A 22,006-nucleotide genomic window follows, 5' to 3' on the forward strand; every position below is an offset into this window, starting at 1 on the left:
GGTAACTGAAAACACATATTTGCCTATCTTCCTCAAAACTGTTCCACTGTAAAGACAGGAAAAATTCTGAAATAAATCCCCAGAATCACTGGAAAATTGGGAACACAGCTACCAACATACAAAAATAGTTTTTTAAGGACTTTCTGTAAACCAAATCGAAACTGTTTGATAAAAATACATAAAATTGAGAAACTTGCAAACCCCTACAGGTGAAACAAGGATGAACAGAAAAGTGTTCCCAGCAGAATTCTGGAATAACCCAAATTGATGGAGGGCATAATGAAGGAGCAATGCATGTGTCACCAAATTAATCAAAGAACTTCCTAAAAAAGCCAGGTCAACCCCTTGTGTTAGAAGCTATTGATTCTAGCATTCGTACTTAGGACCCCCAAGGTGGGTAAATATCGCTGACGTGGGAGATGTGACCCAGGAGTTTCCATGATGGGGCAATGGGAGGGGAGAAATGACTGCCATGAAGAACTTTACCTCCGGGCCTCCAAATAAAGAAGCTACCAGGGCATCATTAACATAAGCCCGCTGGAAAACACAACTCCTCCTTTATACTTAGGGCAACGTAAAACCAGAGATCTTGAATCAGAGCATGTATTCCCTGCTAGGGGAATGAAATTTCTTACTGGGTCTAAGGCAATAAGATGCATAGAGCAATACTATTCCATTTGGATTCATGTATGTATAGGAATGGAAAACCAATATAAGGAGCCTGACAGTTGAGGAAGATTCTTAAAGAGAGACATTATATTAAACAGAGCACTGAACATCATGAGGATGACTGCTAACAGAATAAATGGGAAAGAAAATAAGGAGATATAATTAATTCCCTTGAGATACTGGGGCATCCGTAATATCCATAAAATAGATATTTTTAGGCTTCCAAGGAAGCATTTAGAATTCTTAGAAATTAACAAAATGATTGCTAAAGTAAAACTCTCAGAGAAGAACTGGCTAGCAGAATCAATGCAGATTAGTACTGGAAAACTAAATAGTGATCCTTCTAAGACTACAGAGCCAGAGAACCAAGAGATGAAAACTTTGAGAATATCTGTGAAGGGATAGGAAGGATAGATCCAGAAGTTTCTACGTCTGTCTCAGATTTTTCTAGAAGGAGATAATCAGATAAATTATAGACAAAAATCTCCCTGAGATGAAAAATGATAGAGGCCCATCAAATCGCTGTAGGGATTTATGAACTCCAAGGATAAAAAGAACATTTTACCCACTTCCTGACAGAAAAGAAGAATATGTAAAAATCCTGGAGGAGAAATAATCAGACATCTGTCTTCTATAAGGCAGGTGGATAATGGATGTTAGAATACATTGCAACAACGCTTGCAATTTCTTAAGAAAAAATAATTCTGAACCTAAATCAAACTACTTTTTTATATGGGTACATATGTATATTTAAACACACACATTTTTTTTCAGTCAAGCAGGAACTCAAAAAGCTTATCAACCATGCACGATTTCTGAAATGTATGAGCAAAACATGTTCTTAGGGCTGAATGTGCCTCCTGCCCCAAGTCCATATGTTGAACCCTAAACCCCAGTACTTTAAAAGGTGACTGTATTTGGAGACAGGGCCTCTAAAGAGGTTAGTACAGGAAAAGGAGGCCATTAAGATGGATCTTAACCTAATCTTGCTGGTGTCCTCATAAGAAGAAGAAATTTGGACACCGGAAGAGATACTGGGGACGCACACATAGTGGACGCACAATGTGAGGACGGGGCAGGAAGGCAACCATCTGCACACCAAGGAGAGAGGACTCAAGAAATCAAACCTGTATGCACCTTGATCTTGGACCACTAACCTCCAGGATTGTGAGAAAATAAATTTCTGTTGTGTAGGCCACCCAGTCTATGGGATTTCGTTAGAGCAGCCTTACCAAAGTAATATACGTAGCAAACGCAAAGAACCCACTGTAGCGGATTGCACAGGATTTAATAAAGAGTGGTGAGCAAAGACGACTACAGAACATACATAATTATACAGTATAAACATACACTTGATAATTATGTACTAGTGAGGTCTACAGCATTTTAAAGAATATCATTGTCAAGAAAGCAGATGAATTATTTACACCCCAAATATAAGGTTCCAGCCACAACAAGCCACAGAGCTGTTTGAGAAGATCAAACTTGCTGAAGCTGTCTTTTATTTGAGGGGTGAGTGGAAGCATGCAATGAATTTTCAGTGATAATGGGGAAATATTTCAAACAAAGGGATCCTTCTGAAATTTTAATCACTAAAATCTTAAATCACTTAAAGAAAGTGATTTACTAAAAACTGGGTCACTTTAGAAAAACAGATCTAGCGATTAAAATTTTTTGGAAGTTATGGGGCACCTGGGTGGCTCAGTCAGTTAAGTGTCCCTCTTTGGCTTAGGTCATGATCCCAAGCCCCAAGTCAGTTTCCTTGCTCAGCAGGGAGCCTGCTTCTCCCTCTGCCTGCTGTTCCCCCTGCTCTTTCTTTGTCTCTCTTTCTCTGACAAATAAATAAATAAAATCTTTTAAAAAATTAAAATAAATAGGGGTGCCTGGGTGGCACAGTCATTAAGCGTCTGCCTTTGGCTCAGGGCGTGATTCCGGCGTTCTGGGATCGAGGCCCACATCAGGATCCTTCGCTGGGAGCCTGCTTCTTCCTCTCCCACTCCCCCTGTTTGTGTTCCCTCTCTGGCTGGCTGTCTCTCTCTCTGTCAAATAAATAAATAAAATCTTAAAAAAAAAATTAAAATAAATAAAAGTTACTGGAAGTAAGCAAGAATTAGGAAATCAAATCAACCCAACTAAAGACATCAGTAAAGGGGAAAATAATAAAACAAACAAAAAAAAAGACAAATAGAAAACACATAAAAAATAGGTCTATATAATAGACCTACACAATAACCCATGTAAAAAGGACTGAATTAATTTATAAAAACCAGAAACTCATATTATGGGAAAAAAATAATCCAGCCAGATGTTGTTTAAAACTGAGATAACTAAAGCCAAGTATCATGGGATAGTTAAAAGTAAAGGCATGGGTAAAATACTAATAAAATTGTTTAAAAATGGAAGAACTTCCATATTATTAACAGAAAAAATAAGATTTTAGGAAAAGTATAAAGAAGGACATTTAATATTGATAAAAGTTACGACTCCCCAAGCACATATAACTGTCTTGAATCTTTATACATTCAACAATATGGCTTTGGACTAGAAAGGGCTGAGACTAATAAAAACCAACTGTAACTTATATAATTTCACTGAAGGAATTTAAAATACTATTTTCCTAAATTAACAAATCCATTTGAGATAACAGTCAGGAAAAATGTAGAGGAGTATGATTTAATTTATCTCTGGTTTTCTATCATCTCTCTCTCCATCTACCTTTGTATGGAAGAAGCAATAATTCTTTCATGTATCCATAGAAAAATCTCAAATGCACATATGAATTCCACATGTGATAACAAAAGTAAGTCAAATTCACAGGGAGAGGACATAGTATTGAATCAATGCTGTTGAAAGAAATGGCTTGCTATTTGGGAAAAAAAAATGAGCTTCTAACCTCTCATCATACATACACAAAATTAATTATAAGTGGATTAATTAGTTGAATCTAAAAATCAAAATTTTGTAATAGCTAAAACAAATGAGGATATTTTGTTATTTTTTAAAAAGATTTTATTTATTGATTTGAGAGAGAAAGCACAATGATCTGGGGGAGGGGCAAAGGGAGAAGCAGACTCCCCACTGAGCAGGGGGTGGGGGGGGTTCATCTGGACCCTAGGATCATGACCTGAGCTGAAGGCAGAGGCAGTCACTTAACCAACTGAGGCACTCAGGCAATCTGAGAATATTTTGTTATTTTATGACAGGAAAGGGCTTCCTAAGCATTAAATCTAGAATCTATTAGTAAAATAGAGATGGACAGATTTCACAAAATAAAAATATAAAAGAAATGTTGCTTTAAGTTTGAATACGTTAAATGCTTTTTTTTTTTTTTTCCCTAAGAAGTCCTATTCAGCTTGGGACCCAGACTTCTAAGCAAAGCTGACTTTTGGTTCTTTCTCAAGGTGACTTTGCATCTAGCCCGTTTGCAGGCAGGTGTAAGAAATACCTTCTTTTACAAATTCCCACATCTCTGTCTTAAAACTGTGACTTGATTTTAATTTTTAGCAGCATATCTCTTTGACTTGAGGTCACTTTTCTTTTTCTGTTTTTCTGATATTCTAAAAGGAAAGTCTAATTTGAAGGTCAAATTAGATTAGCTCCTTCTCTCAAGAGTCAGCCTTTGCATTTCCTGCAGTACTTTCCCATTCTGATAATTTATCATTTCACAGCAACATAACAGCTGTGTTTTTACCATCCTGCAGTTAACTTTTCTATTATCTACAATGGAAGATACACAGCACATGTCCACATAGTTTTCTCTACCTGAGCTATCAAAGTATCACTGCTATGAAGATCTAAACACCTGCCTTGGCTAAGCTGTTAATACAAGCCCATGATTCTTACTATGTTATGGGTGACGTGTGTGTGTTTGACACACTCTCTTACATGTAACCCATTTGCAGGTCCTAGGTGGTGAACTGCTTTGCAGAATGCCTGGCACACTGGATACCACCTTACCTTCCTCTTCTATTCAATGAGACCTATCAGAATAAAATACAGGACACTGCTATTCTATAGGGAGAATCTTGAGTCTATGCTCAAAAAGGGAGGAAATTGCTAAAAAATACTTCGGTTCATGTTAACTGTTGTTCTACACCAGCGTGCATGTAACACATTTAGAACGACTGCCCTGGTATATTACTCTCCGTATTTCTGCTTAAAATAGCATGAAATGCTCAAATTTGGAGTACAATCCAGAATGTTCTACAAGTCTGTTTAGAGGGCAGACATTTGCTAAGTATGTTCAACGCACGTTTCTCCACTTGTTATGCAAAGGGATATTTGCATGAATTATTTCCTGTCTTAAACAGTATCTCGTGGCATTCTCAAAAAGCCACCTTCAAAAAACAGGGTCCCGTCACTTGTGCAAATAATGACCATGAAGTCCAGCATTTAACAGAAATGAGAGAGAATTGGTTAGCCTGGAACATCAGTTAAAATGTGCTTTAAAAAGGATAAGATTATAGATAGGACATTTACGGGGCCTCTCAACAACTTTCATAATAACATGTCATAAAAATTCATTTTAAAATTAAGCATTACTAGTAAAGAAAATGAATAAAAAATCTATAAATTGCCTTAAGCATATGTTATGCGAACTAGTACCTATTTAATTTTGAATATGTATGTTTGTAAATCAAGTATATATTAAACTTTTATGAATATATTTGCTCCCCTTTGGAAACTTAACATTTTTGCTCATTTCTCTTCTTACTCAACATTGGACTGAAAGAATTTCTGCAGTGCTAGCGATAATTAGGAAATGGGCTGGGTCCTCATCTATGTGGCACCATCTCATGGTAATAACCAGAGCCTTTTGGGCAACTCATTAACACAGGTTATCATTCTGTAAATTATTACGTCAGTGCACTGAGTGGTAAGCTAATGTCCTGATTAAATGAATGCAAATCTAAAACACATTTCCTCTATTACTAGTGACTGTATATATACCCTATTTCATTAACCTATTATTCATTTATTTATGATAATCATATTATTATATATGGGTGAATGGGTTCGTTGCTGACTGGTGTATCAAATGCCCTCTCTAGAATATCTCAAAGTACCTGGCCATTGCTGGTGTATATGCATTTGTACCACACCACACCCCAGACGGCCCATGCTCATTCTGCATTTAAGAATAAAAGGGCTAAATTGAGGTAAGATTCTTTTTTTTTTTTATCTGCCAAACTTCTTCTGAAGTTCAAGGGTCTGGGAGCATCAGAGGAAATATACAGAATTTCCCCCTGCATTATTTTGGGAGGGGGAGTGCACTGAAAGGTCTACTTCCTCTAATGGGGCACCTATAGGTCTAATGACAAACTCAAGAGGATTCCAAAGCTGACCAAAGGAGGCCTTAATCAGTTTAACAAAGATGTGGTCTTGGTGGCTCTTACCTTTGAAATGCTCATTCAAAAGTTAATCACCAAAAGCAGCAGAACAGGGGGTGCATGGGTGGTTCAGTTGGTTAAGCGTCTGCCTTTGACTCAGGTCATGATCTCTGGGTCCTAGGATTGAGCCCTACGTCAGCATAGGCAGTGGGGCTCCCTGTTCAGTGGGGAGCCTGCTTCTCCCTTTCCCTCTGCCCCTCCCCCTTCTCCTCCTTTCCGAGTCTCCTCCTTTTCCCCTCCTTCCCCTTCCCCTGGCCCATGCTCCCGTGGTGTCTCTCTCTCTCTAACAAATAAATAAAATCTTCACACACACACACACACACACACACACACACACACACACCAGAACGAAAGGGTTAAATGATAGGTGAAACAAAGAGCTCTGGCATCACCCACAACATCTCACACACGTTACACATTTAGGAGGCGCACCTGACTATTTACATAACGATTATGCCATTTTTTGGTCAAGTTTGCAAACTCAAACCAAATCTGTACTGAAAACTACAATATGCAGAACATAAAATATGCAAAGCACCTTTTAAAGAATAACCACTGGTATAACATATGCTTTTGAATAATAGAAATACAGAACCTAAAATACACCATAAAAGTAACCTTCTAGTTCTAAGAGTCAGTAGAGTGGAGTAATTGAAAGGCACAGACAGAAGCCGGTGGATATGGGGACACCCCATCCTGCCATCTGCCATCTCTTTGCTCTCTGACCTTGAACAAGTTCCTGAAGCTTTCCTGATCTCATTTTCCTCACCTGTTAAAATGTAAATAATGTCAGTATTGCCTCCTTGGAGAGTGTGAAGACTACACACACACACACACACACACACACACACACGTGACTTCAAACAATGGACGGCACATAGTAACCATCTGATTGGTTTTCTCAGTCCTTTTTTTCCTCTGCTCTTACCATCTTCCTAAACATATTATTACAAAACAAAATCCACAAACATGTGGCCACAAGAACAATCGTTTCCTGAATGGAACATTTACCTGCTAAATTCCACAGGTTTTAGCAGAAACCATTTGTGTCTAAAACTCAACTCTCAGATAACGATCGTTTCAACACTGTAGGCTGACTGCTCTAAAATCTGAACAATAGGCTTCGTGAAGCCCATTTAGATAAATTAATTCATCTGTGATCACGGAAGGAAGTCTTAGGAAGTAGTTCATTTTTTTCCCCCTGAGCAATTAGAAATTTCTGTAAATTACAAAAAATTGTTATGGAAAGTATCAATTAAAAAAGTTTCCTATTCGTTTCCTTTCTGTGACTTTACAAATGAGTCTGGAATAATAAAAGGATATTAGTCATTTTTAAAGACATTCTCTTTTCCTGCGACAAACTTTACTTCTTGTCGTAGACATTAAAGAACTCACCTGAGTTGGCTAAATATCAAAACAAGCCAGAAGCTAGGAAGCCGAACTAATGGAACTAAGTAATCTCGTGGGAAATTATTTGGTTCACTTAGGGCTCTTTTAGCAAAGCGGATCAAAAAGTGACCAGCACCATTTTAAGGAGTGCTTTTAATTTTATATGTAGGCAGGTATTGAAAGACAGGAAAAAAAAAAAAAAACTGACCTAGAAAATAAAGTATGTATTTGATTATTCTCTTATTTCCTGAGCCTTTGAATCAAAGGACACTGATGCCTGTGTGAACATTTTATTATTCTGAACATGATTCATTTATTATTCTGAATATTATTCCTTTACCATCGGGCTTCCATGTTCCTATAAAAAACATGCCTTCTTTATGCAGCCTATTTGGCCAACTTTGCAGGCTGGGATAAATCTGAATCGTTTGGCTTTTTATCCTAAAAAAGTAACAGGAAAATCATAATTGGTTTTCACCCTGATCTCATTGACGGTACAAGCCTTGTCTGCTTTGGCTTTATATGATGCCCTTCATTAATATACTCATAAAATTAAAGCACATTTGATTTAGAAAATAGTCTTTTACGCCAGGTGAAGATCTAAATATTCATTGTTTGTAGAAATTACTTTCCTATTTATCCTTAGACTCCAGGCAAAGCTATATCTTCTCTGCTCCAGACGCCTGGAAATCATCTCTAACTTGGTCCTTGTTTCACTACCGGACCTCTGGCCACCTCCCACCTGCCAGTCCCCATTGCTTTCCACAGAGCAGCCAGACAGATCTTTTAAACGTTCAAATGAGGTTATATTATTCTATAATTTAATAATGTCTGCTATCGACTGAAAATGTTCCCCCAAGCCCGATTCCCATGCCAAAGCTCTAGTTCCCAATGTTTTGGCTTTGGGAGGTGAGGTGTTTGGGAGACAATTAGGTCATGAGGGTAGAGCCCCCACAAATGGGATGAGTATCTTCATAAGAAGAGACACAAGAGAGACGATCTCTCTTTCTGTAGGTGAGCACAGTGAGAAGGCAGCCATCTGCAAACCAGGAAGAGGGTCCACACCAGGAACCAAACTGGTTGCTACCCTAACCTTGGACTTCTCAGCCTCTAGAACTGTGAAAAATAAATTTCTATTGCTTAAGCCACAGTAATCTGTTATAGCAGCCCAAGGTGACTAAGACCCTCTCCAATGACTTTCTGTGGTTTTTAGAACAAAAGCTCATCTCCTTGTGTCCCGAAAAGGCCCCACGTATACGAGCTGGCTCTTGCCTGTTTCATCATTTCTCTCTCTCTCTTAACCCCCCCCCCCGCCTTATTTTACTCCAGCTACATTGGCCTTCAAATATCTTATATGTTGAGCTTTTTCATTAGCTTGTTTTGCCTTCTGAGAGCATTCTTATTCTAGATGTTGACAAGGCTGGCTCCTTCTCTTTGTTTTTAAGCCTAAATTCAAATGTCATCTTTCTCAAAGACCTTCTTACCATTCAGTATAAAATAAACCTCTCTCAGCAGACTGGGAGTAACTATTTATTACAGATACCTGCTTTATTTGCTCCAGAGTAAAAAACCTCCAAGTTGAGGTTTTCCTATTTGCATTTTTAAAAATTTGTTTTCTGTCTTCCCCAACTGATGGGCAAGTTTTTAATAAGTTAATATAAGGAGGACAGATTTAAACTGAGTGGAGCTCACTCAAAATTCTTCATTGTGTTACAAGTTATTATCTTGAAAAGACTTGTGTTTTCTTTGGAGTGGGTACTTGTATCAGACTGGGCCAAGCTAAAAAATATAAACTACTCTAAAGTATTGCAAATAGAGGAACTTTAACGTAGAGCACTGGTTACAAAGTTTATAGAAGAGATGAGAAATCGCCAAGGAAATCATGAAGCATCCTAGGATGTACGGGAAGATGGTCTCAGTGCTAAAACTAGAGAGTCAAAGGGAGGGAGTCACTGAGACTGAGTTGCAGGAGGATGCAGTCTGGCAGACATACTTGGTGGAGATAGGGCCTATCTGGAAAAAGCTGAGGCAGAAATGAAGTGCGGTTAGAAACTCAGCAGAGAGGTGGGGTGGAGGAGCGGAGGGAGGGAGGAAGGGAGGGAGGTGGAGAGAGGGAAGGAGAGGGAGGGGTTAGAGGAAGAAGAGGAATGAGGGGAGGGAGGGAGAAAGGCATAGGGGGAGAAGAAAGGCTTGTCTAATCTTCCTGCTCTCAGGTCTTTGGCCACTGGAAAGCATTGGCCAAACCTAGCCAGGAAAGCAGAGAGCAAAGGAGCCTGGGCAGTGCAGTTCTCTGGGCTATAGAACAAAGCCCAGAAGGGGTGGGGATGCATAGAACTGTATACAACTGCATAACATGTGTGCTGACAAGAAAGCGTCCTACCACAAGCTATAATTTGAAATCTCTCTCAGGAACGCCTTGCTATTTTTATGGCCTCTTAGACCCTCTACTATAAAACCTCACCGTAGGCATTTTGCCATATGTTTTCTAAAGGATTTTTGTAATCAATTTAATAGTTTCAGATTAAAACAACTATGATGTATCTTGTGCTCCAGAACCACACGCATGCGTGCGTGCACACACACACACACACACACACACACACGAGATTTTCCAGACCGAGTGAGACTTGCCCCTTATGCTCATCAGTGACATAAGGATACACTATGAACACAGATTCTCCTGGGTTTCTGTAAAAGTTAGGACTTTTCGGTAGCAAGTAACAAAAAGAGAATTTTACTGGTTCAGACAAGGTAGGATCCAGGATTTAAACAGAACAAATACCATTCTGTTCCTTCCTCTTTCTTTAGTTGGAGTCCTTCCTATGTTCGCTCCTTCCTCAGCCAGTCTCTCTCCCCATATTGGGAAAGATGCCCTCCAACAGCCCAAATCCAGTCTATATGCTTATGATTTGTGAAACAGCAGAAAGACAAATTGTCCTATAATCTGCACCAAATATTAGAGAAGATTATGACTTGGGTCAGCTGTGGAGGTGGTAAAAGAAACCTACAGTGACAGCAAACCCTATCAAGACAGTTTGGAGTGGGGGAGAGTGATTCCTCTACAAAAAGTGGTTGTCGGGCTAATTCCCCAGCACTATTCTTCCCGGCAGACCTCTCTAAAGACTGGAGCATAAAAGCATTGCTACACATACTTGCTGCCTTCTGGATAGAAAAACCAATAGGCACAAAAGCAAGGTATCAAAAATCAAAACTTGAGGCCAACATTTCTTTTTCAAAGTTTACATATTTCCAGAAACATGGCTCAAAGCAATGAGTGACTGAAGTAGCAGTCTTAGGATTTCACATACGAATTTGTGGGGGAGGGGGGAGGAGGGAGGAGGGGAGGCAAAATATTCAGTTTGACCAACCAGCTGGTGAGTAGCTACAAAGATATAAGGACGCTCTTTTTGAATTGAGGAAGCAACATTTTGTGAGAAAGTGACTGAAATCAACTTGTGTGCTGTTGAAAGGTCTCTTGGCCTTTTCACTGGTATTTGCTTCCATAAGTAACCGCCATGGACTTGTGTCCTCTTCAACTGCAGCACTGTGTTTAAAAATATCAGTAGAAATAATGTACTGTGGAGTCTCTCTAAGGTTAGTGGTTATAAATAACCTTGGATAAAATGTAACATAAGCAATGGGCTAATCTACTGAGTTTTCGTATATTGTATCTAAAAACAATGAAAAAATTTCAAAATTGTCACATCATCTTCACTTACTTGTTTCTAAATTGCTAAAAATGAATCTCATTCTCTGTTGATTTTTACTGGCTTCTCTTTAGGACTGAAAACAGACATGCTTAGAGAATAGTACAAATTCTCTACTTTCTTTGCATGTTTGTATTTTTACTTGAAGAGCTCTCTTTTCTATCACGGGCCAGGACTGATAAGACCCTTTTTTCCTTTCTCTCTGTTCCCCATGTTCCTTCATAGACTTCTTCAGTAGACTGAGAACACCTGTGAAACCATGCTGGGTAAGGAATATCAGATTTTTGAAATCAGATTTTTCATTAATTTTATCAAAGAAAAGTTACTAAGCCACAGTTTTTAAACTGTAGAACTGGGGAAAATATACTACCTCGTGAGATGAATGGTAGAATTAAAACAGATAGCAGATACCGGAGTTTACAATACCCAGCCTGAAAGATAGGAATCCCTTAATAACTGTTATTGTTTACAAGGGATGATGTTTGAGATAAAGTCAAAGATTCCAATTGTATTTATTCAGACAACAGGTGGCTATATAACTACAAAGCAATAACACCAGGTATTGTGTTCTGATCTATAATCTTACAATTAAAAATCAAGGTTTGAAAGTTGCTTCAGGCTGATTGAAAAGCTTACTGGTATTTCATACATTGAGAGTAAAAATGCAGCAAACTGCTTCTTCAAGGACTTTTGTATTTGATGCAGATTCTTATCTCAAATTCGTCAAAAATGGAACAGGCATGTTGTTTTTCAGGTGAGCTGATAGATGCTTAAAATCTTAAATTTCTTTGCCTTTACCTTATTTGGGGAAGAAAATTCTTGTTATCATTATCCCCCCATCACATTTCTTCATTTTCCCTATCTAAGCAGTTAGTAGAAGATGCGTGTAGAATCTAGCTGTCCTCTTTTATCTCTAGATGATCTTTTAAATAGTGTGCCCCATAATTGAGTTCAGGTGGCAGCCATGAATGAGATAAATCTTGAATGAGATTAAGATGAATGACAGCACGGCACGCCAAAGTCCCACGGTCCCAGAAAGAAATGGGAAATTAATGGAATCAACACGAGTGTTGTGTGATTAAAAAAAAAATGTTTAAGCACATGCTCTGAATATTACAGTGAAACATGAATCTCTGCCTTCCTTTCGTACCTTTAGTATCCCCATACTCCTGGGATCAACCATGTAGAACCAGAACCGAACGGTACACATTCCGAGGCTTGCTGGAAAGTACTGGGAAGTAGAGATTCTTGCCGTGTGTCCTTCTTGGGGTCTAGACGAGTTGATATACAGGAAGTGCTGGCCGCTCCCTTGAAATAGACAAATACAACTCTTTCAGTACAATGATGTGTGTCATAGCACGAGGCAGAATGTATTCAAACCACGTGCAAACTGCATGCCTCCCACCCACACACAATTAAACACAACTCATTTTCTTTCTGTGGAGCCACGTATCGATGATGTTTCATTCTTTGGAACCAAAAAGAAAAAGAAAAAAAAAAGAAGAAAGAATGTCACTATGATGATATGATTCACAAAATTCACCTGAGTATGGGACTCTTGCCTAAAGTGATCAAATATGCATTCTGATTCTGAAGGTACTTTCCTTTCTTCTAATTTGCTCAAACTTGTTGGCCAGTTTCAAGGAAGTAAAATATTTTGTATGTTGTGTGTAGAGGAGGGATGGGGGGTAGTGACTGAGACTGTATCTCATTTCCAGTTGCTGATTCCCACACTGACCACAGAAGTGGTGAGTAAGAGTACATGAAATCTAATGCTGAAAGTCACCATGCTGTTTTTTCTGAACAAGAGATAACTTCTATTCTCAACTGCATCAGTATATGAAAGATCTGTCCATTTAAACACAAATGGATTTTTTTTTCTGTAGACATCATTGTCAAAATTCATCATAGCTACTGTCTCCCGCATGGCTTTTATTAGGAAAGAATGGGGAAAAAAAAAAATATATATATATATATGCTTATATATGCTTTCTTAGGTTAAATATTTATTTACAGTTTTAAGTCAAAGCTATTAAGATATTTTCTAATTAAAGGTATTCTTGTTCCTGAGATATGTGGCTTTAAATCATCAACTGTGCATTAATGGTACAAGAGGCTTCTTTTACGAAGCTTTCCTATTTAAGAGCTTGTTGTCAGGTGAATTTAGTGCTCTCTGAGGAATCAGTATATATGTTAGTTACCTTTACCCCTATGGCACTGAATTCTCCAATGCAAGGAACACTCATGCATTCCTCCCTTGAATAGAGTTAAAAACAGAAGTAGCCAGAGTGAATTGCAAAGGAGAATTAGGTGATCACGTTCACACCCACTAACGGCTTGACTTTTTGCCTTTTCATGTTCATAAAGAACATTATTTCACCAAATGGATTGTCGGTAAATACAAATATGTGGTAAATAAGACAGCCTGGTTGCAGTGCTCAGCATGCCTGAGTAGACATGAAATACTTTAGGGGTTACTTGTTCTTGTATCCATTAAAAAAAATAATAATGGACTTTATTTTTTAGATTAGTTCTGAGCTTAGAGGAAGTTGAGGAATTAACAGAGTTCCATACACCCCCTCGTCCTCCCCAGCACATGCTATTTGCTTGTTATAAACACACTGCATTAGTGCAGTGCCTTTGTTACAATTAATGAATGAGCCAATACCGATGCATGGTTATTAACTAAAGTCCATAGTTTAGTTGAGGGTTCATTCTTTCCCTTGTGTATTCCATGGGCTTTGACGAATGCCTAACAACACGTCCACCATTACAGTCTTGTACAGGAGAGCTCCTTGGCTATAATATTCCCCAGAGCAGGTTTAATTTTAACCCCGCACCTCTCCATCTTTTCCTCCTGCTCTCCCACAACCGAACGCCTGACAACTGCTGATGTTTTTAAAACTACATCCACTGTCTTCTCTTTTCCAGAGTGTCATACAGTTGGAATTACACAGTATGTAGCCTTTCTAGATTAGCTTCTTTCACTTAGTGATGTGCATTTAAGGATCTTCCATATCTTTTTTGTGGTTTGATAGCTCATTTCATTTTATCACCGAATAATATTCCTTTGTAGAGACGTACCAGTTTATCCATTCACCTATGAAAGACATCTTGGTTTCTTCTAAGCTTTAGCAATTATGAACAAAGCTTCTATAGCAACCGTGTGCACATTTCTGTGTAAACATAAGTTTTCATTTGTGTATATATCAAGGAGCACAACTATTGGATCCTATGGTAAGAGCATGTTTAGTTTTGTAAAAAACTGCCAACTCGTCTTCCAATGTTGACTGTATCATTTTGCCGCCCCATCAACAATGAAGGGGAGTCCCCAGTCCTCTTTATCCTCATCAGCATTCAGTGTTGTCAGTGTTTTGGATTTTAGTTATTATACTAGGTATGCAGTGGTAGTTCATTTCAACTCAATGGCATTTCAATTTGCATTTTCCTGATAACATATAATATGGAGCATTTTTTCTTATACTTTTTGGCCATCTGTGTATATTTTTCCATAGATATCTGTTCAGATCTGTTGTCTATTGTTTTCCTGCATTGTAAAAAGAATGCGAGCATCCTTTTTACATTTTGGACAGAGTCCTTTCTCAGATATGTGTTTGTAAATATTTTCTCCCACTCTGCGGCTTATGTTTTATTTTTCTTAATAGTGTCATATGCAGAGTAGAAGTTTTAATTTTAATGAAGTGCAATTCAACAATTTTTTCATTCACAAGTTTTTAGTATTGTATCTGAAAATTCGTCACCAAACTCAAAGTCACCTAAATGTTCTCCTGTTTCGTCTTCCAGGAGTTTTATAGTTTTACATTTTACTATAATCCACTTTTGAGTTAGTTTTCATGAGACATTTCAACTCTGTGTCTAGATTTTTTATTTTTTATTTTTTTGCATATGGATTTCCAGTTGTTCTAACACCATTTGTTGAAAAGACTATCCTTTCTCTGCTGAATTGCCTTTGTTACTTTGTCAAATATCAATTGATCTTATTTGTGTGGGTCTATTTCTGAGCTCTCTGTTCTTTTCCATGTGTCTATTTGTCTCTTGTTTTACCAGTATCACACTGTCTTCATTACTACAGCTTTATAACAAGTCTTGAAATAAGGTATTATAATTCCTCCAACTTTTTTTTTTTTATACTTCAATATTGTGTTGGCTATTTTGAGTCTTTTGCCTCTCCATATAAATTTCAGAATCAGTTTGTTGCTATCTACAAAACTATGTGCTGGAATTTTGATTGGAATTACATTGTACATATACATCAAATTGGGAAGAACTGACATCTTCAAAATACTGATTCTTCCTGTCCATGAACATGGAATATCTCCCTACTTATTTAGATCTTTGATTTCTCTCACCAGAGTTTGTATTTTTCCTCATGTAGACCTTGTACTTATTTGTTAGATTTAAACTTAAGTATTTCCCTCTTTCTCTCTCACTCTGGTATTACTGTAAACGTTATTGTGTTTTAAATTTCAAATTCCAATTTTCCATTGCTGGCATATAATAAAGCAAATGACATTTGTGTACTAACCTTGCGTCTGACAACACTGTTATAATTGTTAATTAATTCTAAGAGTTTTCTTCATGTTGTATCATTGAGATTTTCCATGTAGACAATCATGTCATCTGCAAACAAACACAATTTGATATCTTCCTACCCAATCTGTTTGTCCTTTGTTTTCCTTACTTGCCTTATTGTATTAGCTAGGACTTCTGGGATGATGTTGAATATGAGTGGTGAGAACAGACAACCTTGCCTTATTCCCGATATTATCAGGAAGGTACCTAGCTTCTCACAATTATGAATGATGTTAGCTATAGGTTTTCTGTAGATATCTTTTTTCAGCTTTATTGAAGCATAACTGACAAATACAACTGAAATATATTTTAAGTGTACGACATGATGAATTGATATTTGGACACACTGTGAAAGGATTCCCACAACTGTGTTAATCCATCCGTCACCTCACATATTTACTTTGTGTGTTTGTGTGTATGAGAATGCATAAGATCTACTCTTGTAGCAAATTTCAAATATATAATACAGCATTATCAACTACAGCCACCATAAAAATATAGAATCTATCACAAAGTCATGTGTCATCCTTGTGTAGGGGTCATGCTAATCTTTTCTGTATCATTTCAGTTTTAGTATGTGCTGCAGAAGCAAGATATTCTTTATCAAGTTAGGGACGTTCACTTCAATTCTTAGTTTACTGAGGTATTTTATCACAAATGCATGTGGGATTTTGTCAAATGCTTTTTCTGCGTCTAGTGACATGATCATTTAATTTTTTTAAGTTGATGTGATGTATTACACTAATTGAATTTCAAATATAAAACCAGTCTGACATACTTGAATAAGTTCCACTTGGTTGTACTGCATATATATGTTTCCATTAGATTAGATTTGCTAATATTTTGTGGAGAACTTTTGCATCTATGTTGATGAGAGATACTTATTTGTAGTCTTCCTTTCTTGTAATGTCTTTGTTGTTTATTTGAAATCCTGGTCTGATTTAGAACGAGGCAGGAAATGTTCCCTCTGCTTGTATTTTCTGGAATATATATAACTAGCTTAATTTCTTCTTTAAATGTTTGGGAGAATTCACCAGTGAATCCAGTTAAGTGTAGTGATTTCTGATTTTTAATGTATATGATTTTTATTATTATTATTACTTTTTAAAAAATTATGTTGTTAGTCACCATGCAGTACTTCATTAGTTTTTGATGTAGTGTTCCATGATTCATTGTTTGCGTATAACACCCAGTGCTCTATGCAATATGTGCCCTCCTTAATACCCATTACCGGGCTAACACATCCCCCTACCCCCTTCCCCTCTAAAACCCTCAGACTGTTTCCTGGAGTCCATAGTTTCTCATGGTTTGCCTCCCCCTCTGATTTCCCCCCCTTTCATTTTCCCCTTCCTTCTCCTAATGTCCTCCCTGCTATTCCTTATGTTCCATAAATAAGTGAAACCATATGATAATTGTCTTTCTCTGCTTGACTTATTTCACTTAGCATAATCTCCTCCAGTTCCATCCACGTTGATGCAAATGTTGGGTAATCATCCTTTCTGATGGCTGAGTAATATTCCACACATCCTCTTTATCCATTCATCAGTGGATGGATATTTGGGTTCTTTCCATGATTTGGCTATTGGTAATGCTGCTATAAACTTCAGGATACATGTGCCCCTTCGAATGTGTATTTTTTAAAATTTATTTGAGAGAGAGAGAGAAATCACAAGCAGGAGGAGAGGCAGAGGGAGAATCTCAAGCAGACTCCCTGTTGAGCCTGACCCTGAGATCATGACCTGAGCCAAAATCAAGACATTCAACCAACTGAACCACCCAGGAGCCCCAATTCAAATCTGCATCTTTGTATCCTTTGGGTAAATGCCCAGAACAGTTGTTGCATGGTACAGTTTTGTTTTTTTTTAAGATTTTATTAATTTGAGAGAGAGGGAGAGAGCAACGCGCATGCTCGTACACGCTCAAGTGGGGAAGGGGCAGAGAGAGAAGCAGACTCACGAATGAGCAGGGAGCCCAAAACGGAGCTCTATCCCAGGACCCTGGGACCACAACCCAAGCCAAAGGCAAATGCCTAAGCAACTGAGCCATCCAGGTAGTTCTGTTTTTAACTTTCTGAGGAACCTGCACACTGTTTTCCATAGTGGCTGCACCAGTTTGCATTCCCACCAATAGTGTAAGTTCTCTTTTATCCACATTCTTCCCAACATCTGTTGTTTCCTGTGTTGTTAATTTTAGCTATTCTGACAGGTGTGAGGTGATATTGCATTGTAGTTTTGATTTGTATTTCCCCGATGATTAGTGATGTTGAGCATCTTTTCATGTGTCTTTTGGCCATCTGGATGTCTTCTTTGGAAAAATGTCTATTCATGTCTTCAGCCCATTTCTTAACTGGATTATTTATGATTTCCTGATTCCAATTTTATAAATTACTCTTATTTTCCTAGTTTCCTAAGCTGCAAATTATCAATTTTAGATCTTTCTTCTAATATACGCATGTGTTGCTAAAAATTTCCCTCTATACACCATTTTCACTGAATCTCACAAATTTTAAGTTGTATTTGCTTTTTCATTTAATTCAAAATATTTCAAAATTTCCCTTGAGATTTTTTTCTTTGATTCATTATGTTATTTAGCAGTCTACTTGTTTAATCTTCAAGTATTCTGGAATTTTCTAGTTATATTTCTGTTACCGATTTCTACCTTAATTCCATTATGGTCTGAGAAGCACACATTGTAGGATTTCTTTTACGTCTGTTAAGATGTGTTTTATGGCTCACATGTGGGATGTCTTGGTGAACGTTTCATGTGAGCTTGAGAAGAATGTATATTCTGCTGTTGCTGAAGTATTCTACAAACGTCAACTATATCCAGTTGATTGATGGTGCTGCTTAGTTTCACTGCATCCTTACTGATTTCTGCCTGTTGGCCCTGTTACTGACAGAGGGGTATTGAAGTCTCCAGCTACAGTACTGGATTCATCTATTTCTCCTTGCAATGCTATTAGGTTTGCTTTGTGTATTTTGACGGTCTGATGTTAGGCCCTTACACATTGAGGGGTGTTTTGTCTTCTTAGAGTAATGACTTTTTTATCATTTTATAATCCCCCTCTTTATCCCTGAATATTCTCCTTCTTCTGACATCTTCTTTGTCTGAAATTAATGTAGACACTGCTGCTTTCTTCTGATTAATGTTAACACAGTATGTTTTTCTCCATTCTATCACTTTTTCCCCCCATTCATTCATTCTATGCATTTATACTGGAACTGGGTTTGTTACTGACAATACATGGTTCTTTTGTTTAATCTTCTCTTAGTCTTTTAATTGGTGAATATAGACTAGCAACATTTAAGCTGATTATTGAGATAGGTGGATTAACATTTACCTTATTTGTTATTATTTCCTATTCACTGGTATCATTGTTTCTTTTTTCTTTTCTTTCATTCTTTTTCAGTCTTCTTTGACCTTAATTGAGCATTTCATATGATTTCATTTTTTAGCATATCTTAGCATACCAATTACATATATATTTTTAACCTTTTCTAGTGGTTGACAGTGAGTTCGCAATATACATCACCACTAACCCAAGTCCCCTTTAAAACTTCATGAATAGTATAAGAAACATACCAGAGTATTTTCCCAGTAAACTTTCCCATCCCTTACCTCTTAGGTCAGTTGTTTGGTTTGTTAGTTTGTTTTAGGTCAGTTAGATTCTAGTAAAGTAGCTCCTCTTGAGGGCAGGCTTTGTTATGAAAAACAGAAAGCTCTGGGAAATTTTCAGAATGGCTATTTTCCCCCTCCACCTGCTGAAAGTGGAGAGGAATTTCCTCTGATCTTCACTGTGAGAAACTAATAGGGTTCCTGAAATTAAAACTTACAAAAGTGTGGGGGCTTCCTAACTGAAACCCCCTGGACTGTCTCTCCAACTTGTCCACATTGAGACTACAGCAATCCATCAGTAACAGTTTAGGGTGTCCTGCCCCACACTGACTCCTGCAGACGTTTCCATTTATGGGCGTCTGCTCCAGTAAGTTGTGATTCTCTGTTTCCACATGCTTGTCTCCAGTCTGGGGGCAGTGGTTTGCCTTGAGACCTCAATTCTCTACTAAATTTAAAAAGAGTTGTGGATTTTTAGTTTGCTCAGCTTTTTGTTTTTTCTTATTATGAAGAAAGAAATAATGACTTCCAAGCTCCTTACATGCCAGACCAGATGCTGAAAGTGACTTGCATCTATATTTTTAAGGATTTATTTATTTTAGAGAGAGACACAGAGAGAGAGAGTGCATGCGCACGAGTGGGGGGAGAGGCAGAGGGAGAGAATGTTCAAGCTGACTCCCCACTGAGCTCCAGCCAGATGTGGGGGCTCAAATCTCATAACCCTGAGATCACAACCTGAGCTGAAACCAGGAGTTCCACGCTTAACTGACTGAGCCACCCGGGCACCCCTATTTTTTTTTAAAGTTCCTTACTGAGGGGCGTCTGGGTGGCACAGCAGTTAAGCGCCTGCCTTCGGCTCAGGGCGTGATCCCGGCGTTACGGGATCGAGCCCCACATCAGGCTCCTCCGCTATGAGCCTGCTTCTTCCTCTCCCACTCCCCCTGCTTGTGTTCCCTCTCTCGCTGTCTGTCTCTATCTCTGTCAAATAAATAAATAAAATCTTAAAAAAAAAAAATAAATAAAATAAAATAAAATAAAAGAGTGATCATTGTTTAAAGTTCCTTACTGAAAATATTTCTCTTCACTTAGAACACTTTATAAAGTCTAGCAAAGTAAAAAAAGAATCTTAAGAAAAATAACCAAGGAACATGCCATGTGAATGAATGCTGCAAGATTTCCCTCAATATAAAATAGGAGTCAAAACAACTTTTAAAGTTTCCTGGCTTGCACCATTGAACTGTTTTCTATCCTCACTGTTTCATGAAATGCATGGACTAGCAAATACTGGATTAGAAAAATTGTACACAATATTTTAATGCAGCCACAGAAAAGCCTGCTTTCATATTTCTTTGCAAGGATGACATATAGCTTGTTTTCTTATTTGGAATAGGAAGACATGCACGTGGCATGAGCAGCTAAGCTATACCTAGACTCCATCCGTCAAATCTACTACAAAGTGTGGCTTATTCATTAAGAACACACATTCTTTAAATCTATGCTCTCTGATTAAACAAGAACATCTAGGTGTTCCCTCATTTTATTACCTTTTATGCCCTCAAGGATTCCCAATGCACTTGGAGTACAATATCAGACAAACTTTACAATGTTATCCTGAATAAAGAAACTAGCTACAATAATAACATATATAGTTAAGGTGAAAGCATGGAATCAATTCATACTATACTGTCTGTGAAGAAATAGCCTTGACCTCGTTCCAAATAAGGTAAATTAATGTTAAGTATGTTTGTATAAAACTACTCTATATTTCATAGCTCAGCTCTTAAATAGTATGACATACATAATGAGAACTAATATACCTCTATCTCAAAAGCAAATCATGTTTAACCCAGACTTTCAATACACATCTATCCATGCTCTACTGCTAACCTAATGTTGAAAGTCAAACATTTAGAGCAATGAGAAAAGAAGTAATTCTGTCCACTGGCACAAATTTAATCCATTTTAAAAATTAGGAATTCTGATTTGGAAACCCTGTATTTTGGTAAATGTATTCCTCTAACTACATAAATATACTAATGCTTCACTAATTCAGATGTTTCTCTTGAATAATTTTAATGTGATATTTATTTTTCAAAGGTAGGTTTTAAGTCTGCACAGCAACCTGAATGCAATCTGACCGAATTCTCCATCCTTACTCATTGCCTATAGGCTGCTCGTGGAACTCCGGTCACAGCATCCTCAAGGTCTCAATAATTTTTTCATGGCACCCCAGGTGGGAAGCAACATTTTGGTTGTGTTTATTAAGTCCTTAAGTCCAAACAATTTAATGCCTGTTAATATACTAACAACATCGGGGGCATTCGAAAAACAAATATACACAAATTGAAAAAAATATATATATATTCTTAAATAACCACAATTACTTTCCACTGGAGAATGTGCTCTTTAGGCCCTGCCCGAACGCTCAGACCTTGAAATTACATTGAACATCACCACCTTCACTTCCTATCCCACTTTGGTTCTCCCCAGGACTTACTTTTATCATAGCAACGACCATAAATCGGCTTAGCAAAGATATGACATCATTGAAAGGAATGTAGAACAATATAATGTTTGCATTTTAGGGCTATATTATGAACCTTAATGTAAAAAAAAATGTAATTCACTGGGGATGATAATAATCCA

At 37.6% G+C, this 22,006-nt stretch overlaps 1 protein-coding gene and 1 pseudogene across 1 annotated transcript in view; both read right to left on the minus strand.

The window, feature by feature from the left end:
- MALRD1 (MAM and LDL receptor class A domain containing 1) overlaps positions 1–22,006 on the minus strand; it is a 731,799-nt gene that overhangs the window by 173,307 nt on the left and 536,486 nt on the right. Inside the window, exon 33 of the mRNA XM_057304733.1 lies at positions 12,306–12,463. Within this exon, the coding sequence (XP_057160716.1) occupies positions 12,306–12,463 (158 nt within the window). The remainder of the gene's footprint in view (positions 1–12,305; positions 12,464–22,006) is intronic.
- Positions 16,240–16,338, minus strand: LOC113241401 (U6 spliceosomal RNA; annotated as a pseudogene).

Source organism: Ursus arctos, unplaced genomic scaffold (genome assembly GCF_023065955.2).
Source record: "Ursus arctos isolate Adak ecotype North America unplaced genomic scaffold, UrsArc2.0 scaffold_30, whole genome shotgun sequence".
In the NCBI taxonomy this organism is placed as follows: domain Eukaryota; kingdom Metazoa; phylum Chordata; class Mammalia; order Carnivora; family Ursidae; genus Ursus; species Ursus arctos.